At 44.1% G+C, this 21,720-nt stretch overlaps 2 protein-coding genes across 2 annotated transcripts in view; one reads left to right on the top strand and one right to left on the bottom strand.

The window, feature by feature from the left end:
* The first annotated feature begins 213 nt into the window (after positions 1-213).
* On the top strand, positions 214-16,160 carry TMEM170A (transmembrane protein 170A). The gene is made up of 4 exons (XM_077455734.1): positions 214-459; positions 4,450-4,620; positions 8,043-12,951; positions 13,348-16,160. The coding sequence occupies exons 1-3, from the start codon at positions 336-338 to the stop codon at positions 8,171-8,173; spliced, it is 426 nt and encodes a 141-aa protein (XP_077311860.1). The 5' UTR covers positions 214-335; the 3' UTR covers positions 8,174-12,951; positions 13,348-16,160.
* The window catches only part of LOC143931066 (C-signal-like), a 29,958-nt gene continuing 24,393 nt past the window's right edge, over positions 16,156-21,720 (bottom strand). Inside the window, exon 6 of the mRNA XM_077455733.1 lies at positions 16,156-16,556. Within this exon, the coding sequence (XP_077311859.1) occupies positions 16,443-16,556 (114 nt within the window). The 3' untranslated portion in view covers positions 16,156-16,442. The remainder of the gene's footprint in view (positions 16,557-21,720) is intronic.

Below are 21,720 nucleotides of genomic sequence, written 5' to 3'. Positions count from 1 at the left end.
ATCAAGGGAAAAAATGCCTTTTACAAACATGGAGCCACATGACTTCCTGCTCTCTAATGCACTGCGGATACGTAAAAAACCCAAATAAAACGCCACTTCCGCACACAAAGTAGGCGCTCCGCTTATTGGTTGAAATGATAACAGACATGCACAGTAACCAATAATCAGGAAGTATAGTTTCTGACAGCCTCGCCCCATAGTTTCCTCATTCATCGATTGGCTGCTGCTCTGTAACTTGTGTGGGTCCGGGGAAGAAGGCGAGAGAGGCTCGGGGAAGTTGAGTTGGGAAGCTCCGGGGAGCAGTCAAGGCCTGGACGGCGGTGGATGGCGGAAGTATGGACAGCGGAGGGACGGGGGGAGAGACCGGGCTTCTACAGCAGATCCTGAGACTCAGCCTGGTCCCTCGGGTTGGAAATGCCTCGGTGTGCCCCACTTCTACCGCCCTGTGCGGCTTCCCGGGTGAGAGAAGAGCCCTGTGTACGCCCCATCCCCCACATCCTCTGTGTGTGAGGTGACAACCCATGGCAGCTCATCATTGGAGGGCGCTATACTGCCGGCTTCAGAGGGATCCCCTATTACACACTGGAGGGCTTGTTGTCATAGTCCCATTCACACCTACATCTCTTCAAGTACACTTTTTGTTGTTGTGTGTCATGCAAAGGAGAGCCTATTGGTTTCAATGGACTGCTATATGCAAGACAGACGTGCCAAAGTAGCTCATGAGGGCCCCATTCACACCTGTGTGTCACACATACACGCATCTCATGAGGGCCCCATTCACACCCGTGTGTCATACATACAGACATCTCATAAGGGCCCCATTCACACCCGTGTGTCACACATACACGCATCTTATGAGGGCCCCATTCACACCCATGTGTCACACATACAGGCATCTCACGAGGGCCCCATTCACACCCGTGTGTCACACATACAGGCATCTCACGAGGGCCCCATTCACACCCGTGTGTCACACATACAGGCATCCCATGAGGGCCCCATTCACACCCGTGTGTCATACATACAGGCATCCCATGAGGGTCCCATTCACACCCGTGTGTCATACATACAGGCATCCCATGAGGGCCCTATTCACACCCGTGTGTCATACATACAGGCATCCCATGAGGGTCCCATTCACACCCGTGTGTCATACATACAGGCATCCCATGAGGGCCCCATTCACACCCGTGTGTCATACATACAGGCATCCCATGAGGACCCTATTCACGCCCGTGTGTCACACATACACGCATCCCATGAGGTCCCCATTCACACCCGTGTGTCACACATACACGCATCCCATGAGGGCCCCATTCACACCCGTGTGTCACACATACACGCATCTCATGAGGGCCCCATTCACACCCGTGTGTCACACATACACGCATCTCATGAGGGCCCCATTCACACCCGTGTGTCACATACACGCATCTCATGAGGGCCCCATTCACACCCGTGTGTCACACATACACGCATCTCATGAGGGCCCCATTCACACCCGTGTGTCACACATACACGCATCTCATGAGGGCCCCATTCACACCCGTGTGTCACACATACACGCATCTCACGAGGGCCCCATTCACACCCGTGTGTCACACATACACGCATCTCACGAGGGCCCCATTCACACCCCTGTCACACATACACGCATCTCATGAGGGCCCCATTCACACCTGCGTGTCACACATGCATGCATCTCATGAGGGCCCCATTCACACCCCTGTGTCACACGTACATGCATCTCACGAGGGCCCATTCACACCCGTGTGTCACACATACATGCATCTCATGAGGGTCCTATTCACACCCGTGTGTCACACGTTCACACATCTTACGAGGGCCCCATTCACACCCGTGTGTCACATGTACATGCATCTCAGCTCCTGCACCTTTTTTGGGTGGCGAGTCTCACCATGTTTTTGTGCTTTTCATGTGTCTGCTAGCTGTGTTTGAGCAGCTATTGAGAAGTAACATATTTGCGTACCAAAATGTAATCAAGCTTGTGCCGAGAGCTCGCGCCCTGGTCGCTTCCGGCACCTAAAGGAAAGCGTCCAATTGCTACTTGGGATTGGGAGCCTTCCGATCATATGACAGCCAATCATGGCGGAGACATTATCATAAACCCCTTAACCACTTCTTCAATACTGGGCACTTTCACACCTTCCTGCCCAGGCCAATTTTCAGCTTTCAGTGCTGTCACTTTTTAAATGACAATTGTGCAGTCATTCTACACTGTACCCAAACTACATTTTTATCATTTTGTTGGCACAAATAGACTTTCTTTTGGTGGTATTTGATCACCTCTGCGGTTTTAATTTTTTTTGCTAAACGAATAAAAGAAAAAGACTGACTTTTTTTTTTTTTACATTTTTCTTTTACAATTTTGTAAATAAGTTTTCTCCTTCACTGATGGGCACCAATGAGGTGGCACTGATAGGCACTCATAATTGGCACTGAAAGGCTTCACTGATGAGTACTGATAGATGGCACTGATGGCTGGCACTGGATTTCACTGATAGGTATGACTGGCAGGTATTTTTCAATGGCACTGATTGGCAGCCGCCTGGACACTGAGTGGCATACCTGGTGGTCCTGCCAGCATCCTGGTGGTCCTGGCTGGGCATCCGAGGGGGGTCTGCACAGATAAACAATCAGCACAGACTCCCCCTGTCAGGAGAGCAGCAGCGTCTATCAGACGCGAGTGAGGAAAAGCCAATGAACGGCTCTTCCTGTTTACATCGTGAGCAACCGTGATTGGACACGGCTGATCACGTGTCTGTCAGAGCCTCTACCTAGATCGAAGTTTTGCACTGTGTCAGACTGACACACCAAAACAACGATCGATGCGATGAGCTCCCCGGGCACATGCAGCGGCTTGATATCCTGGTGACGTCATATGATATCTGGTCAGGAAATCGCAACCACTTTGCCAACGTAATTTTGCTATATGGCGGACGGCAAGTGGTTAAAGAGCCAGGAGGTGGTGATTGTACAGTATAGTTTTTTATTTTTCAATAGAAATAACAAACTTGTTATACTTACCTGCTCTGTGCAGTTGATTTTGCACAGAGAAGCCCAGATCCACCACTTCTCGGGTCCCTCTTTGGCTCTCCTTTCTCCTCCCTCCCTTTGAGTGCCCCACATCAAGTAGCTTGCTATGGGGGCACCCAAGCCAAGCTGCAGCTCCGTGTGTTCATTCAGTCACAGAGCCGCTGTTGGGCCTCGCCCCATCTCTCCTCATTGGCTAACTGACTTTGACAGCAGAGGGAACCAATGGCGCCGCTGCAGTGTGTCGGCCAATGAGGAGTGGAGTCCTGGACGGCCGAGGCAGTCGTGGACATCACTGGATAGAGATGGGGCTCAGGTAAGTATGAGGGGGGCTGCTTCACACAGAAGGCTTTTTATCTTAAAGGAGAGCTGCAGCCTGAGCTTGTTTGGCTGGACTTCTCCTATGGGTCACAGGAGTGGAATTCATTTTGCACTCCTGTGACCCATTTTCGGCAGAGTGTGGTCTGAAGTATGTTCTCGGTTAGACCCCTTTACTGCTGACACCCGAGCGCCGGCAGTGTGAAAGTGGCGCTATTTTTTAGCAGCGCTATTCGGCCACTAGTGGGGCGGTTTTAACCCCTGCTAGTGGGCGAGAAAGGGTTAAAAACCACCGCAAAGCGATCCTACAGCAGCACTATGCCGGTGGTATAGCCGCGCTGCCCCATTGATTTCAATGGGCAGTAGCAGTTTAGGAGCGGTGTATACACCTCTCCAAATATGCTGCTAGCAGGACTTTTTTGAGCGTCCTGCCAGCGCACCGCTCCAGTGTGAAAGCCCTCGAGGCTTTCATGTTGGAGAGACAGCAGTGGCTGTTTCAGGGAGCTTTGCAGGCGCTATTTTTTATTTTATTTTTTGTTTAGCGCTGTAGCGCCTGCAAAGCGTCCCAGTGTGAAAGGGGTCTTACTGCTGGCCACTATAGCCAGCAGTAATAATTGTATTCTCCCAGCATGGACCCCCCACCCCACCCCACCCTTCCACCAGCGAGCAAACTGAAAAGCCTGTAACAAGAGAGCCAACGGAGGTGTTTGCCTGAGATTGTACTCACAATTCATTTTAATTCCTGCATAACAGGCATTTCTATTTATTTTTTTCAAAAGTGAACCTAGCATTTAAATCAGTGTTTTTTTCTTTTTGTTTATTTTACTTTGTTAAAAAAGAAAAAAAGTTATTACAGTAGTAAAAAAAAAAGTTGTAATAGTTACTGTGTTTAAATTTAATTTTAATAAAAATGAACCACCGTTTTCTAGGTTTCTTCCAGTTCCAACGATTCAGCAGAAATTCTTACATGCCTGGGCAAATATTTATTTGTCTCCCTTATTGTTTTTTGCTTGTTTTTCAGAAATCCTCTTTTCTTGAATATGCCTGATTTGGATTTTTTTTTTTTTTTTTTTTCAGAGATGTGGTATGGCGTATTCCTGTGGGCGCTGGTCTCCTCGCTCTTCTTTCATATACCCGCTGGACTGCTAGCTTTGTTTACTTTGAGACGCCACAAGTATGGGAGATTCATGTCTGTGGGAATCCTGCTGATGGGAATTGTGGGACCAATATCTGCAGGGATATTAACAAGTAAGCATGTGGATTTATCACTGCTACTAATGTTGATACTTTATCTACTGCATTCCCTATTTCAAATTACTGATAGCAGCCACAGTTCTCCGGTTTTAACAGTTATTACCTTGGGTCTTACACAATTGATGGTATTGTGTATCTGGAGCTTTTCAGCTTTTATAACATCAGCCTTTGTGTACATGCTGATAAGCTGCATCAGGATTGTGTGTATGAGTTTGCCTAAGAACACTGCATAAACTAGGTAGAAAATGCAGTTTCTTGGCTTCCAGCCTAAGCTCTTTATTCCCAGTTCACAAACTCTGGGTTATAACACAATGTGCTAGGCATTTGTTTCATACATACTTTGCTATTATACTATTGTCCACTAGACAGGATCCTTGATCTATCGAGCAATAATTTGTGGTCGTGATCTGGATAACAGGTTCTATTTTTGCGAACCTACTTAAATTTTCAGATCCCTGCTCTGGCTTGTACAGCCCTGTCCGGTGGATCCCATCCAGGGTGCAGGCTGGGTGAACAGTTTGTCTAAACTGTTTACAGCAGGGATCCTCAAACTATGGCCCTCCAGCTGTTGCGAAACTACACATCCCATGAGGCATTGTCAGACATGACTAGGCATGATGGGAATTGTAGTTCCTGAACAACTGGAGGGCCATAGTTTGAAGACCCATGGTTTACAGTATCTAAGAGCAAAGGTAGTGACCCGCAAGCTGCACACTGTGCAATCCTGTACATCAAAGAGTTGATGGCAGCCTGAGTCTACCTCGGTCTCAGGAACCGCCCTGATGTGTTTCACCCTGCCAATGGGCTTAGTCATGGAGGTCCAAACGCATTGTGGTCTATGGCCATGATGGAGGTAGACTGAGGCAGCAATCATATCTTTGATGTATGGGATTGTTCAATGTGCAACTTGCAGTTCACTATCTTTGCTCTTCGTTTCTAATTTCTGTTGTGATGGCACTGTGATAGACTGGTGGCAATTCTGCTACCTCTGGTGCCACCATAGCTCTAAATTGCCATTGGAGGATGAACCTTCCAGTGTGTTCACTTCCGGTATAATCCATTATCCAATATAGCCTGTACCCATGTAACCAATAAAGGACTTTTATTCAAGAGCATCCAAATTGCCAGCTCTTTTTGATTCAAATAATCCATTATAATGCCATCTGCAAAATAATGGTGGTCATACACCAATCATTTTCCAGCCCTCAAAAAAAGCTTTATTGTACCAAGCAGGGACATTGGACACTCAGTCTGCTTGATTCATCGCATGCTCTTCACCCCTTGGTGGGCTCTAATCATACAAATGCAATGATTAAGTAAATATTCTTACTTTTTAGATTGCAGTGACATTATTTTTCTGTTTTATTGTATTAGGTGTGGTCACGTGACTCCCAAATACCTTTCTGATATAACGTGGGAGTGAGATGCAGGTTCTCTCCTATGCTGTCCCCTCCATCCCTCTTATCTGCTTACCTCCCAGTTTTTGGTGATGTGTGGAGAGTGGAGCTATTTATTTTATTTTAAATTTTTTTTATTCTTTGAGCCTCATGGACCCCACTCCTAACAGGTAAGGGTGATGTCTGGGACTCCTTCCTCAGGTCCAGGAATCCAGGACCTCTGCAGGCTCGGCCCCATGGAGAGGCAGGGTCTCTGGCTAGTTTCCCGCACATTGTGGCGCCTCATCTTTGCCAAGTGCACCAGGCATCCCTTCTGATGGGGTGGAGCCAGGGGACAGGTGTCAGGGTTTGAGTTGTAGCTCATGGAACACAAGGAGAATACATAAGGAAACATACTCTCACCGGCCACTTTATTAGGTACACCTATTTAATTGTTGGTAAAACAAATTACTAATCAGCCAATCGCATGGCAGCCGCTCAATGCATTTAGACATCTACATGTGGTGAAGACGACTTGCTGAAGTTCAAACTGAGCATTGGGATGGGGAAAAAAGGGCATTGAAGTGACTTTGAATGTGGCATGGTTGTTGAAGCCAGATGTGCTGGTCTGAGTATTTCAAAAACTTCTGATCGTGGGATTTTCATGCACAACCATCTCTAGGGTTTACAGAGAATGGTCAGAAAAAAAGAAAATATCCAGTGAGTGGGAGTTGTGTGGAAATGCCTTTGTTGATGGCAGAGGAGAATGGGCAGATTGGTTCAAGATAATAGAAAGTAACAGTAACTCAAATAACCACTCATTACAACCAAGATATGCAGAATACCATCTCTGAATGCATAGCATATCGAACCTTGAAGCAGATGGACTACAGGAGCCAGAAGACCACACTGGGTGCCACTCCTGTCAGCTAAGAACCGGACTATGAGCCTACAACTCGAAACGGGTTCAACAAAAACAAAAAAAAAATGGAATGATGAGTCCTGATTTCAGATGCAAGATGGTAGGGTCAAAATTTGACATAAAACCATGAAAGCATGGATCCATCCAGCCTTGTATCACGGTTTAGGCTGGTGGTGTAATGGTGTGGGGGATATTTTTTTGTTACACTTTGGGCCTTTTTAGTAATTGAGCATCATTTAAATGCCACAGCCTGAGTATTGTTGCTGACCATGTCCACCCCTTTATGACTACAGTGTACCCAACTTCTGATGGCTCCTTCCAGCAGGATAATGCACCATGTCACAAAGCTCAAATCATCTCAAACTGCTTTCTTGAACATGACAATGAGATCACTGTACTCCAATGGCCTCCACAGTTACCAGATCTCAACCCACTAGAGCACCTTTGGGATGTGGTGGAATGGGAGATTCTCAACATGGATTTGCAGCCTACAAATCTACAGCAACTGCATGATGCTATTGTGTCAATATGGACCAAAATCTCTGAGGAATGTTTCCAACACCTTGTATCTATGCCACGAAGAATTAAGGCAGTTGTAGGTGCACCTAATAAAGTGGTCGTGATTGTATATCAAGTAGGAAAAAAGATGACTTGTAGACATTGGTATAGAGCAGAACATTGGACAGTGTGTGTGTGTGTGTGTATATATATATATATATATATATATATATATATATATATATATATATATATATATATAATATACACACGCGCACACACACTCTGTGTATATATAATCTCTATATGTGTAGAAGGCACTTTTTCTTTTTTTTTCTTTTTTTTTTTTTTTTCTGCTGTGGGATCCATTAGCTCTCTAAAGTCTCTAGATATTATGCTGACAATCATTTTCAGGTAGCAAGTGGGGACTGTTCCTGACTGCTATGGGCTATGAGCAGACCTCATATTTTTGAGTACTGATTTCCAAAACGTTGACATATCCGAGCTCATTTGCTTGCTGTTAAACATTTTTAAATTTACCATTTTATTGCTTAGTTTATTATTATTACATCCACTACCTCTATATAATATGGATACTTTCATTTTATTTTTTTAAATAGGTGCTGCCATTGCTGGAGTGTACAAAGCTGCTGCCAAGGAAATGATTCCCTTTGAAGCATTAGTCCTGGGTGTGGGTCAGACTTTCTGTGTGCTTGTTGTTTCCTTCTTGAGGATTTTAGCGACTTTGTAACTGGTTGCCCTTTCCAGCGCAGTCAAAGATGTACATCTTGGATTTAAGTATGGAGTTTGACCATGGCTGCCCAGTATTGGAGCCTTGGTCTGAAATATCACCGTCAATATGACTGATGGATTTAAGTCCATAAGATTGCCTACATGTTCAAAGAACTGCTCACTGGCATCAAGCTCTAGTTCTTCAGTGCCCAGGATAAACCTGCTGCATGCAGCTGGAATATAATAGGGGTTTTACATGCCATTGTCACCAGCTGTTTTCTAAGACATTGGCATAATAAGCGACTGTCTCTCCGAAACCCACTAAATACAGCATTGCAACAATTTTACAATCGCTACCATTTCTGGAATTACAATACCGTTTTCTATTGAATTTTTCTAAAAGGTGATCTATGATAGAAGAACAAATATGCACCCTACTCTGCACCTTCCCCCTTTTTTTTGGGTTGTTTTTAATGATTAACGGCACCCAATGCAGATCCTCTTTAGGCACTTTTAACTGATTTTAAAATTGTATTCACTTCTTTTAGTGCTAATGCTGCTAAACTGTTTTGACTGTTTTAACTGTTTTTCATCCTTTTCCGATCGTGCAACCATACTTGAAGTGCATTTTTACTTGGTTCTTTTCAGATTGTCCTGCTGTCGTGCTAATAATTCTAAATCATTTTAAAAGGCAGTCAGATTGAAGTATGGCCGAAGCTTTTTTGGTTTTAATTTTCCGATGGATTACAGGAGTGCAGATCATTATGCCAGTCCAGGTTCTGAAAAGATCCCAACCATATAGTCAGTATCCACCCAGAAGCCTGGTTAGGCACTCGGCTCATCCTCTCAGAGATCCACTGAGAGTCTGAGCCAGCCCCTCCACAGCCCAGCTCTCCAGTGAACACTGGAGAGGGAGAGCAGAGAGCCCCTGACTGACAATCATAGCTCTTTGCTCAGAGCAGAGGGGAGAACTGAGCAATCAGTGGTATTCGATCTCTGTTCTCAGTACAGAGCTGGCGGGGGACAAATGCAGCATCAGATCGATGCTCTATCCACCTAGCTGAGTATAAATGTGTGTTTATTTTTTATTTTATTTTTTTAAACCCTGAACTTCTCTTTTAACAATTACATTACTTGCCATAGGCTTCATCACCTAATGTAACTTGGCACTCCTGTATGGCTTGCGAGTTCATGAAACACATAGCGATAGTTGTGTGGTATCTGTCTGCATTGTCTTAGAAGCAGGTTGTGTCTGCATCTGAAAGACTTTGATTTAGACTTTAAAAAGCTGTCTTATACTAAGGGTATTATACATGGGTATTTTTTAGCTGTGAATACTGAATATACCACTGTGCCCTTCAGGAGACTTTTGGGGAAAAAAAACAATCTTTTTTTTTGAAGGCATCTAGTTTGTCAGGAAGCAAACCTATCTCCACCCAAGAACCCTCTTCCACGCCGTGTACCAGGCACCTCCCCATATTGGTAGACCCGCTGCTTTATTTTTTCACTGCCACTTCGATCCCGATGATTGATTCTAAGGCGTTCTTGGTAGAAACAGCGCAGACAAAAAAATCCATATATTGTGGGCAGACGGGATTTGTTCCCCTAAAGCTAGAAGAACTAGGATCTTAAACCTGGTGTCTGCAGAGAATAGGACACCAGAAGCTTTTATCATGGTGGTGCGTCTATTAGTAAGGGGTACGGTGGCGGGCAGGGGAAAGGTCAAAGATAGTGACTAGCAAGATGGTTGGTAATGCTGCCACCCATGCCTCTCATTTCCTGCTGAATCAACCAAAGTTTAAGCTGTGGGTAGCCCTGTTGTCACCATCTGGCTAAACAAAAGTTGAATAGAAAATGATCAGCCAATCAGTGATCATCTTGACAGTGGCTGTTCAAGCAGCTGTAGGTGTCCCGTCTGTCTGAATAGAATTGCAAGCTGTGGGGAGTCCTCCTTCCATGTGGGTCAAATGAGACAAATCTATGCATGTCTGGTTGGCCTGAGTTTTTATAGATTGGGTTATAGGGAGTTTTTGTGATGTCCAAGTACTTAGAGATACAAGATATTCATAGTAAGAACGTTTATAGTGTATGTAAATTACAGTATACGGTTTTCTTAAGCAAATCTTTTTTGTGAAGTTATTTCGAAGTTTCCTACCTGGAGATCCTGCAAGTAACAGCTTAATGTTGAAGCCTGACAACTCTGTCTTGCAATGAGCAACAGTGTTGTCGGCATGCCGTGCAGACTTGGCTGGTGGCTTCTTATCTGATCTAATAGGAAGCTCAATGGCCAACTACAGTGCACATGACAAGCAGACCATGCTGCTGCTAATTTTGAGGCATTGTCTTAGCATCAACAGAAAATATTTGCATAAGAAAACTACAGTATATACAGTGAGTCATGATGGAAGATGCTAAAAAGAAAAAAAAATTGGGTTTACATACACTTTAAAAAATAAAAATAAAAAAATAAATCTTCACGGGTGCACTTTAGAGGTTTCAGATACTGCATATGAGTGCCTCTAAAGCTGGCCATACACTGCAATTTTTCAGATGATTCTGGATATACTTGCCCTGTGGGTGGCCCTGTCACCACCCTCCTGCCTGACATCCTTTGAAAATTTTTTGTACATTCAGTGGCTGCATCCAATCAGATGCAGCCGCTGTTCAAGTATTCTGTTCACCAGTAGCGGTTGTCACAACAACAGTAGTAGCAGCAAAAGAATTAGTTTTTTTTTTTTTCTCAGCCATTAGGCTAAAGAAAAAAAATCTAAGTGTATGAGCAGCTTTAGTTAAAGTGTCTGTAAACCCTCACATATACCCTGTGAAGTGACTGGCCTCAGGTGATGAAACAAATCCTCCTACATAAGTTGTACCTGTTTATCTTTCCCTACATCCATTCAAAGTGATGATCTCTCACCTCTGAAAAGAAGTGGGTGGAGAGCTAAAGTTTCCTCAGTGAGGAGAGCTGATTGGAGGGAAGTGACACGTAAATCAACCCCCCCCCCCCCCATTTACACAGGAACAGAGCTGATGCTGTCAATCTAGGGATCCCTCCCCTGTCAACTTTTTTTTTTCTTGGTGTCAGGAAAAATCATTAGATGTGACTCATTCTGATAGCAGAGGAACAAGACGATGGACAAAAATGACACTTAGTGTTCTGGATTGAGACAAGTTCACACTATAGAGGGATATGATTTGTTCATGTTACATGTCTGAGATTTACAACCACTTAGGTGCTCTTCAATGTAGCGTGTAGACAAATGGTCTTACAACATTTGCATTCACCATAAGAAAATGGCCTACATGGCTGGTTTACATCCTGCAACACAATTTTCTGTGTCCTTCATTGAAAACAAACTGAGTATTGTCCATGATGGAGAACCGTTGTCTCTGAATATTAGTTCGCACCTAACCCTAATACATAAATCACATTGTCATTGGCTTGTACACAAGTCAACAAGAAACTGCAGCATTCAAAGAACAAGCTAAGCTGAGATCCTCTACTCCAGCTTAGCTCATAGATAAAAGGGCAATTACTGTTGCTCAGTTCCAAAGTTTGACATTACACTGCTTACAGTGATCTGATGAATTGTACACCTAGCCGGTGGGTAATCTGTGCTTCCATTTCTGCCTTGTATATTTGCTGTATTTATTTTTCACTATGTTCCTAGATCTATAAAGAGAATTACTTAGCATTGTACATATAAGCCCTTGCACTGCCTATTCTATGTAACTGGAAGAAAAAAAAGCTGGTTGTCATAGTCCTCTCTGCTTTGAAACCCCCCCACTGAGCAGATTCAGCATGTACCCTCATAATATAGGTGCTTCTTATGTGGTAGCAAAATGCAGTTGGTTTCTCTGCCTAGCAAAGCAGGAAGACTGCACCATCATGTCTACCCTAAAGTGGTTCCAAAGCAGTTTTCTTAAACTTGCGGCCCTCCAGCTTTTGCAAAACTACAAGTCCCATCATGCCTCTGCTTGTGGGAGTCATGCTTGTAACAGTCTGCCTTGCAATGCCTCATGGGACTAGTTTCGCAACAGCTGGAGGGCCGACAGTTTGAGACCTCTTGTCAAAGGCTCAAGGTTTTTTATACCTTCATGCATTCTCTGGGCAGCAGCCCTCTAATACCTGAGCCCTATTGTCTTCCAGCGCTGTGCACGAGAGCCTCGGCTCTCCAGAGTTTCTCCCTTCTCCTTGGCTGAGACGGCAGTGGGAGCCATGGTCAATCACAGTCAGTGAGCCTATGAGGAGGGACGGACATGTAGTGCAGTGGCTCAGGAGCAAGCCTGCCTGGGTGCCACCCCATAGCAAGCTGTTTACTCTGGGGCACTCGGCAGGAGGAAGGGGTCAGGAGCACTGGTGGGGGGACCCAAGAAGAGGAGGATTGGGTCTGCATTGTGCAAAACCACTGCACAGAGCAGGTAAGTATGACATGTTTGTTATTGTAATGTAAAAAAATCAGAACCTTTAGTTTCACTTTAAAGCCTCAACGTGCATGAGCATCTTGAACCTCCTTTAAATACTTCCACAGCTGCCCATTGGCAGCAATTACTGTGGCTGTATGCAGGTATGTGCCAGCACATGCGTAAAGTACGTGCGCAGGAAGATGCCGCTTGAACACAGAATGTCTACATTTGGGGTATACGTCTGTGGGGCGTGCTTTATACAATCTTGCAATTTCTGTCAATGGACGGCTGTATGAAATGGCTGTGGGTCCCAATGAAGATTTTACGGAGGTTCTGGATGCTCCTGCACCATTTATGGCCCCCTTCCAGCTGTGTGCATGAGCCCTAAGGGTCCTTTCACACGGGGCGGATCAGTTCTGATCCGCCCCGTGGATGTCCGTTTGCTCAGCGGGGATCACTCCGCCGATCCCCGCTGAGCAGGGAGATGACAGGTCTGTCTCCGCACACTGTGCAGGGACGGACCTGTCACAGCGCCGCTCTCCCCTATGGGAGATCGGATGACGACGGACCGCAGTGCCCGTCGTCATCCGATCCGATCCGCAGACGGATGGAAAAATAGCTTTTTCCTCCGTCACACTTTTTCGGATCGGAGCGGGTCGGATGTCAGCGGACATGTCACCGCTGACATCCGACGCTCCATAGAGCTCTATGGAGCACCCGTTCAGGTCCGCCTGAAAAACTGACAGGCGGGCCTGAACGGGACGTTAGTGTGAAAGGGGCCTAAAGCAACCCTATCAGCATGATGCATTCCTTCTCTGACTGCCAGGCATGACCCATATGCCATTCAGGTCTCTTGCACCATCCTTATAGCACACCAGCCAGTGTGTAAGGGCCCTTTTATTTGAAGCTGGTTCTCTTTTTTGCTTGCATTTTCATGTATTTGTTTGGAATATTATTGCTCATGAAAGCTTTTGCCATTGTATACTAAATCAACCTTTTTATAAAATTTATATTCATTTTTTTGAATAGGTGTTTTTATGTTTCTCTTTCTGAAATATGCAATTTGTAAACTAAAAATGAATCCAGATTGTAACTCTTTATAGTCTAGCATTGTCTAGAAGAGTCTGCTGTATGCATTGTATATGATCCTTGGTGCCGGGGGGGTGAAAATAGCCGTCTTACCTGTACTTTCATATCTTCCGGTGGTACCTGCTAGTGGTAAAGCAGCATTTTTTTTTTTGTTTGTTTTCTCACCCCTAAAGCCTTTTGTTTTGTGTGTCAGTGTCTCAGGAATTCATCTGTGCGCACCTAATAGATAGAATTTGTTTGAAACATTCTTTCAGAAGAAGGCCAGCAATGACGGCCCTTATAATCCTCTTAGGACAGCTGCACTTTAAGGCACACAAAACAAGTCCCAAAGAGAGCCTAGAGCACACTGGATGAAGGTCAGCCTGTATCCACCGCAAAATAAAATGTCATTTGTGGGCAGACTGGCCCTTTAACGCTGTTATAAAGTGCATACTGTCAAGCTACATAATGGACCTTATAGGCAGCCCAAATGCCAGCATGACAACACTACTGCTAATTGCAAGGCAGTAGCTTTGTGCCGCTGCCACGAATACGGGTGGTTGTTAGTGGCAGAATTTGTCATTTTGTGACGTTTCAATAAAGTAATAAAAGAAAAATGTCAACAGTGCCTTGTGTAGAACACAAGGCCCCTCCCCTCACCCCTGGTACATGGGACACTAGCCTGCACCTGTTTTAGCATGCAGATTGGTGTGAAAAAGTCTCTGATTTACTGTACTTACACTTTGGGGTCTATTTGGGGAGCTATTCATCCTGTACATTTGGTGTGTGTGAATGCCGGCAAAATCAAATGTTACTAGGCTATATTCTTACCTGGGCAGATGTTTTTCATTCATAAGAGTAGCGTGAATTAAAGTGTATGTAAATCCATATTATATATATATCCAGTAAAGTGAACAGCCTCAGATGATACACAGAGATGAAACAAATCTCTCTACATAAGTTTTACTTGTATATCTGCTGTCTTCAGCTTTCCATATTCTTTAGAAAGTGCAGCCATGTTAGAAATTTTTCTTCCCTTTCCACCACTGGGTGTGAGTTCTTGCCATACGGAAAGGCACACACCCCCCACTCCACATAGGCAGAGAAACAAAGAAACATGCAGAGCTGTGCTGTAAATAGACCAGCTATCTGCTAATCACCCACCCCAACACAAATTTCCAGCTACTTTTATCTCCTGTGTCTGAGAATTTGTCAGGAGTTAGCATGCTGAGGACAGAGGAAGGAAGCAGCAGAGATTTAGAGAAAGATAGGTAAACACTGCAAATATATGTGCCTAGGTCAGATTTCATGAATGGGGTTTACATCCATCCAGAAAATACCAAATTATGGGGGTTATTTATGAAAGGCAAATCCACTTTGCATTGCAAGTACACTTGGACGTGCAGTCGCTCTAAATCTAAGGGGTATAATCGGTAATGAGGGGAAGCTCTGCTGATTTTATCATCCAATCATATACAAGCTAAAATGCTGTTTATTTTCCTTGCATGTCCCCCTCTGATCTACAGCGAGTTTACTTCCAAGTGCACTTTTCAGTGCAAAGTGGATTTTCCTTTAGTAAATACCCCCCTATGGCTACAAGCTGGAGTCTATGATCATAGGACAGTGATGGCGAACCTCGGCACCCCAGATGTTTTGGAACTACATTTCCCATGATGCTCTATTATACTGCAGGGTGCATGAGCATCATGGGAAATGTAGTTCCAAAACATCTGGGGGTGCCAAGGTTCGCCATCACTGTCATAGGAAATACTCATTTACTAAAATTGTCATCTCCATCTAGGGGCCAGAATGTATATTAAAAATCGCACTATTCTTATGAATGGGGGACATCTGCTCCGGAGAGAAAATAACATAGTAACTTCCGATTTCGCCGACATTCGAACAGACTGAAGGTGCATGGCGTCTTGCAGGATGAAGAACTCTACAAATTTTTTTTTTTTTTCTTTTTTTTTGTTTTGTAAATACCCCTTTAATTTTGAGTCCTTCACACATGCTTAAAAATCTTTGAAGCACATGCAATCACTAGTCGTATTTTTTGAATCCTAGTGCACCTGATTATAGGTAACTGTGCTAAGATTAAGTGTTAAACAACTGCACAGACACATCGATGCTTCACTATGACCTCCTCTTTCCGTGATGGATCATTCTGAGAATGATACAGATGCCTACATTAGTTGGACAGTGCAGTATTTGTTGAGAAACCGGGGAATGTTACTATGCCTGTGATAAAGCATTAACATTGCTGTTTGGTTTTGGCCATAAACGAATGCAGAACGTTACGCTCCATATTGTGCAGAGCATTTCTCATTGGCATTCTGTAATAATAAACCATCATTCATAGCTTCTCCTACAGATATGCCTATCCACGCACCTTTGTTGATAATTCATGATCAGTTTAACATGTACAATAGAGTGATTGGTTTTAAAAGGTAAAATTTTTATTTTTCTACTAATGTTTCTTATTCTGGTGTTTAATGTGTTTATATAATCAATAAAAAGTTTGAGTAATATACATGTGTTTTTATTTTCTTTCATCGGTTTGGTAGCTAGTCCCTCAGTTACAGAAAACTTTAGTGCATAGAAATTAATGGAAACTTCCAAAATAAGAATGTTTTAGTTCATTTTGACTTTTTAATGTCAATATACCACATTATAGAAGTTATTTGTACGGAAATCTTTTCTTCACAGCTGTGGACATCCGATCAAACAGTACCTACAATGTACAAATAACTTTAGTAAAAAAAAATCCCAATCCAGCTAGTATGGTGCATTCCTTGACTTGTTCACTGAGATCACCATGGAATAGTTTTTCCTTCCCAGTTCACAAAAGTGCCACTTTTTTCCTCACTCAGGGAATAGATGATTTTCATCATGGCACCAACGCTGTCTTCTTTAGTGAGCGGTGCCTGGATTAAAATACAGGAAAAGAAGAAAATCACATATACTGTGGGTGTTATTTACTAAACCTGAACAGTGCAAAATCTGGGGCAGCTCTGCATAGAAACCAATCAACTTCCAGGTTTCAGCCCCAGTTCAAACTTATGCACTGCAAATTTTAAAGAGGTACACAGTGTGAATTTGCATTGCGATTTCTGCTTGCCATGTGCGATGTCAAAGCAAATTTAGTGCAAATTTGCGAGGGGAGTGGTCACATCTGCAATTTTATTTTCTTTCATTAAAGTCAAATTATTGCAAGCACTCAGCTGACGACAAGCAAATCCTGGAATACAATTCAAGTAACACTGTACTGCTCAATTCAGTTCTCACTGGTATACCCAATACAGGAAGTTTACTCCCTAGATAACCCCTCCTCCTACCAGGAGTACCTCAGTTTTTTTGACAGCATCCAAGGTGTTGATCATGAGTGAAGATGTGCTCTGAGGAGCTCCAGGAGGGATCCTTGCGGGATTTAAATAGCCTCCATAGTCCAGATCCATCCAAAGTGCCACTGAGGCCAAAGTGGATGGTACCCGAGCCTCGTATAGGAAGCATGAGGTTTTGCCTGTAACGCCTCTCTTTGAGGGCTGGACCCAGGGATCCAAGGCTTTGGTCATGCTACATTACCTAAAAGCTTTTCCTGACGGGGTGCTTTTTTTTACAGGTTCAACGGAGTGGAACCCCCGATAAAAATGGACCCGGTCCTTGAAGGTTTACAAAATGCAGCTGGCCGTTATGGTGAAAGTTGGATTGACTGTTTAAATCAGCAAATCCTGCAGCGGGGCTAAGGGAAGAAACTTGGGAACTAAAAAGTCCACCTATGTTTACTTCTTTAGGGAAAAATGTTGTCATGCCTTAAATCTCCACTAGAGGGAGTATGTGCACATACTTTAACCACCTCAGTACAGTGCACTTACACCCCCTTCCTGACCAGACCAATTTTCAGCTTTCATCGCTCTTGCAGTTTGAATGACAATTACTCAGTGATGCAACACTGTACCCATATGAAACTTGCGTCCTTTTTTCCACACAAATAGAGCTTTCTTTTAGTGGTATTTAATCACTAGTGGGTTTTTAATTTTTTGTGCTATAAATAAAAAAAAAAAAATTAAATTTTGTGAAAAAAATGCCTTTGTTTCTGTCATAAAATGTTGACAATTAGTAATTTTTCTTCATAAATTTTGGCCAAAATGTATACTGCTACATATCTTTGGTAAAAATAACCCACATTAGTGTATATTATTTGGTCTTTGTGAAAGTTATAGAGTCTACAAACTATGGTGCCAATCACAGAAAATTGATCACATCTGATCAGGCCTTCAGTACATCAGGTGTATCTCATTTCTTGAGACACTAACAAGTCAGGAAAGTACAAATACCCCCCAAATGACCCCTTTTTAGAAAGTAGACATTCCAAGGTATTAAGTAAGTAAGATGGTGAGTTTTTTTAAGTTGTCATTTTTTCCCACAATTCTTTGCAAAATGAAGATACATAATTTTTTTTTTTTTTTCAAAATTGTCATATCAGGTTATTTCTCACACACAGCACATGCATACAACAAATTACACCCCAAAATACATTCTGCTACTCTTTCCGAGTACGGCGATACCACATGTGTGAGACTTTTACACAGCCTGGCCACATACAGAGCACCAACATTGATGTAGTACCTTCAGACGTTTTACGAGTAAAAATTACGCATCTCATTTCACAGCCACCTATTACACTTTTGAAGGCCCTGGAGTACCAGGACAATGGAATTACCCATAAAATGACCCCATTTTGGAAAGCAAACACCCCAACGTATAATCTGTGAGGTATAATGAGTCTTTTGAACGGTTCATTTTTTTTCCAGAAGCTTTTGAAAAATGTGGAAAAAAAAAAATGAAACCGCATTTTTTTTTTTTTTTTTTTACACAAAGTTGTCAATTTATAAGATATTTCGAACACACCGCATGTATATAGCAAAAATTACACCCCAAAACACATTCTGCTACTCCTGAGTATGGCAATACCACATGTGTAGGACTTTTACACAGCCTGGTCACATAGAGAGGCTGAACATTGAAGTAGTACGTTCAGGCGTTCTAGGAGCATAAATGACACATCTCATTTCATTCCTACCTATCACACTTTTGAAGGTCCTGGAGCACCAGGACAGTGAAATTACCCTCAAAATGACTCCATTTTGGAAAGCAAACACCCCAACGTATATATTCTATGAGGCATGGGCTGCAAATAGGTACTCGGGTACTCTGATGGGCTGCAGATAGGTACTCAAGTACTCTGGTGGCCTGGTGACAGGTACTCGGTACTCTGATGGCCTGTGAGTGACAGGTACTATGATGGGTGGTGACAGGTCCTCTTTATTGGGGGGGCGCAATCAGTGTGGTTGGTGTACACTGTAAGCGGTAATGAGATGTTACCGCAATCTCCTTCTCACACACGATTGGTGTGTGAGGAGGAGAACCCGTTAACATCTCGTTACCGCGGTTTGTTTACATTTAGTGATTGGCTGTGAAAGGATCACCACCCAACAGCCAATGGCTGTTTACCAGCGTCGGTGACGAGCACTGTTCCCGGGAACACGCCGCAACCGACGTGCACACGCAGCGTGCTTGCGATCGCGTGCATGCACCGTACACAGTGGGGGTGTGACCATCTGTGATCGGGCGTGACTTCATTACAGCCGATCACGTGGTAAACAGCCATGAGCAATGGCTGTTCACCCCCTCGGTGGCGAGCGGTATCTCCGTGACACGCCGCCACCGAAGGAACAGGGATGTGCGTGCAAGATCGCGCGCATTCCCTGTTTAAATGGCAGGACGTCATATGACGCCCTCCCGCCACAATAGGTGCGCGCCGCCTGGCCGTCATTTGACAGCCGGCGGTCAGCATCTAAATCTGTTGTCTTCACTGTAAGCTCAGTGTCAGTCTGTGTGTGGCCGCAGCAGCTTGCACAGGGGGATTCCTTTCAAGGTAAGAGACCTGCCAATGCTTTTTTTTCTTCCCCCCGAAGGGACCCCAGAGGGTTATGGAAACATCAGTGGTGTACCCCCTGCCATGGGGGGTGCGGAGGTCCCGAAATTTGCTCCAACAGTTGTTTTCTATGCTTGCTGGTGTCATGGGCTCTGCCTCTCCCCCTCATGTTCGGTCTGCGGACCTGAAAGCCAGGGGAATATTTTTCAAAACGAAAGGAGGGGGGTGGGTTTAAAAAGGGGACGGGGCCTAGGAACGGCGTCATGTAACGTCTACGAGGACGCACGAATCAGCTGGCACAATTTCTCCTCGGCTGATAGCGACTATGTTCAGCAAATAGTGAAATTTAATAGTGCCTCTGCTTTTGTGCTTAGGACTATGCGTACCAAAAAAAACACAGATTTCACCCCTAGGCGTTAGGAACTCCAGTCGTGTCTCCACACTGTCATTCTCGCCTGAAATACTAATTATGGCAAGCCAGGGTGAGCCATTGGAACAAATTGGTGGTACAGCTGCTTCTCACATCTGAGCCCCTGTATATGTGACTGAAGATGTCTTTTACGCCACCCTGCAAGGCCTGGAAGGAAGATTAGCAGCTTTAATCGCATCCTCCATTCAAATGGATATTAAGCATGCTAGATCCCCCCTCCCCCACCTTAGACCCTTTGCAAGAGGAACAGTGGGCACAGGATGAGGTGTTACCCTCAGGCGATCAGGAGGAGAGGCAAACCGATGATTCCTCTGCTGAGGAAACAACGGTAGATTAACCTTTTTCAACCTTGCAATCTGAGAAATTGCTAATATAATCTCTTAGGCCGCGTACACACGCGCGGACTGTTCGCCCAACTTTGTCCGCTGAACAGTGTTTGGGCGGACAGTCCGCTCGTGTGTGGGCTTTCAGCGGACAGTTTGACGAACAAGGTTTTTCGGAAATTCCGTAAAACTGTCCGCTGAAACCTTGTTTGAGCGAACAGTCCGCCCGTGTGTAGCCTTGTTCGTCAAACTAAGTTCCGCGCATGCTCAGAAAGGATTTACACGCCGAAAGTTATAATGCAGTGTATAGGACGTCGTATTTTTCGTCCCGTCGTACGTGCCGTTCACGTCATCGCGCACGGTTTCAGCAAACTGTTCGTTCGTCGTGTGTGGGCATGTCCGTCCATGCTAATTTTGAGCGGACTGTTTGCTGAAACTGTTTGACGGACAAAGTTGGGCGAACAGTCCCCGCGTGTGTACGCGGCCTCACAGAGATGGTTCGTTCTACTTTCATGCTACCCCTAACGGAGTCTGGTGAAAGCTTGGTTTCTTCCTTGGGTTCCTTTAAAACCTTCACAGCCATTGCATGTGTTTCCTGTCCATGCATTACTAGAACAGTTTATTTATGCTGAATGGGATTACCCGGATAAGTATTTTCTTTCTCCAAAGAGATTTTCAGTTCTCTATCCCATGGAGGAGAAATTCACCAAAAAAATGGAAGGTACCGGCAGTTGAAGCTGCGATTTCAAGTGTGAATAAAAGTCTAACTTGCCCAGTAGACCATGCACAAATGCTTAAGGATTCAACAGATATAAGGTTGTAATTCCTGTTAAAATCTGCTTTTTTCTTTGCAGGTGCCATTACTCAGCCTGCAGTCGCTGCAATAGGTGTCTGTCAATCCCTAAAGGACACATTTAGACAGGCCCTTAAAGAGGTTCCTGCACAACAAGCCCGGGATTTGGCTGAACTACCAAAAGCATTATGCTTTGCCATAGATGCCATTAACCACTTCAGACCAGGAAGGATTTACCCCCTTCCTGACCAGAGCATTTTTTGCGATTCGGCACTGCGTCGCTTTAACTGACAATTGCGCGGTCATGCAACGTGGCTCCCAAACAAAATTGGCATCCTTTTTTTCCCACAAATAGAGCTTTCCTTTGGTAGTATTTGATCACTTCTGCGGTTTTTATTTTTTGTGCTATAAACAAAAAAAGAGCGACAATTTTGAAAAAAAAAACGCATTCTTTTTTACTTTTTGCTATAATAAATATCCCCCAAAAATATATAAAAAAAAAATGTTTCCCTCAGTTTAGGCCGATACATATTCTTCTACATATTTTTGGTAAAAAAAGAAAACCGCAATAAGTGTTTATTGATTGGTTTGCGCAAAAGTTATAGCG

This window comes from Lithobates pipiens, unplaced genomic scaffold, assembly GCF_037356315.1.
Source record: "Lithobates pipiens isolate NorthernLeopardFrog02 unplaced genomic scaffold, aLitPip1_a1.2 Scaffold_10, whole genome shotgun sequence".
Classification (NCBI taxonomy): domain Eukaryota; kingdom Metazoa; phylum Chordata; class Amphibia; order Anura; family Ranidae; genus Lithobates; species Lithobates pipiens.
The sequence above is the reverse complement of the archived record's forward strand: the minus strand, read 5'-3'. Positions and strand labels throughout refer to the sequence as shown.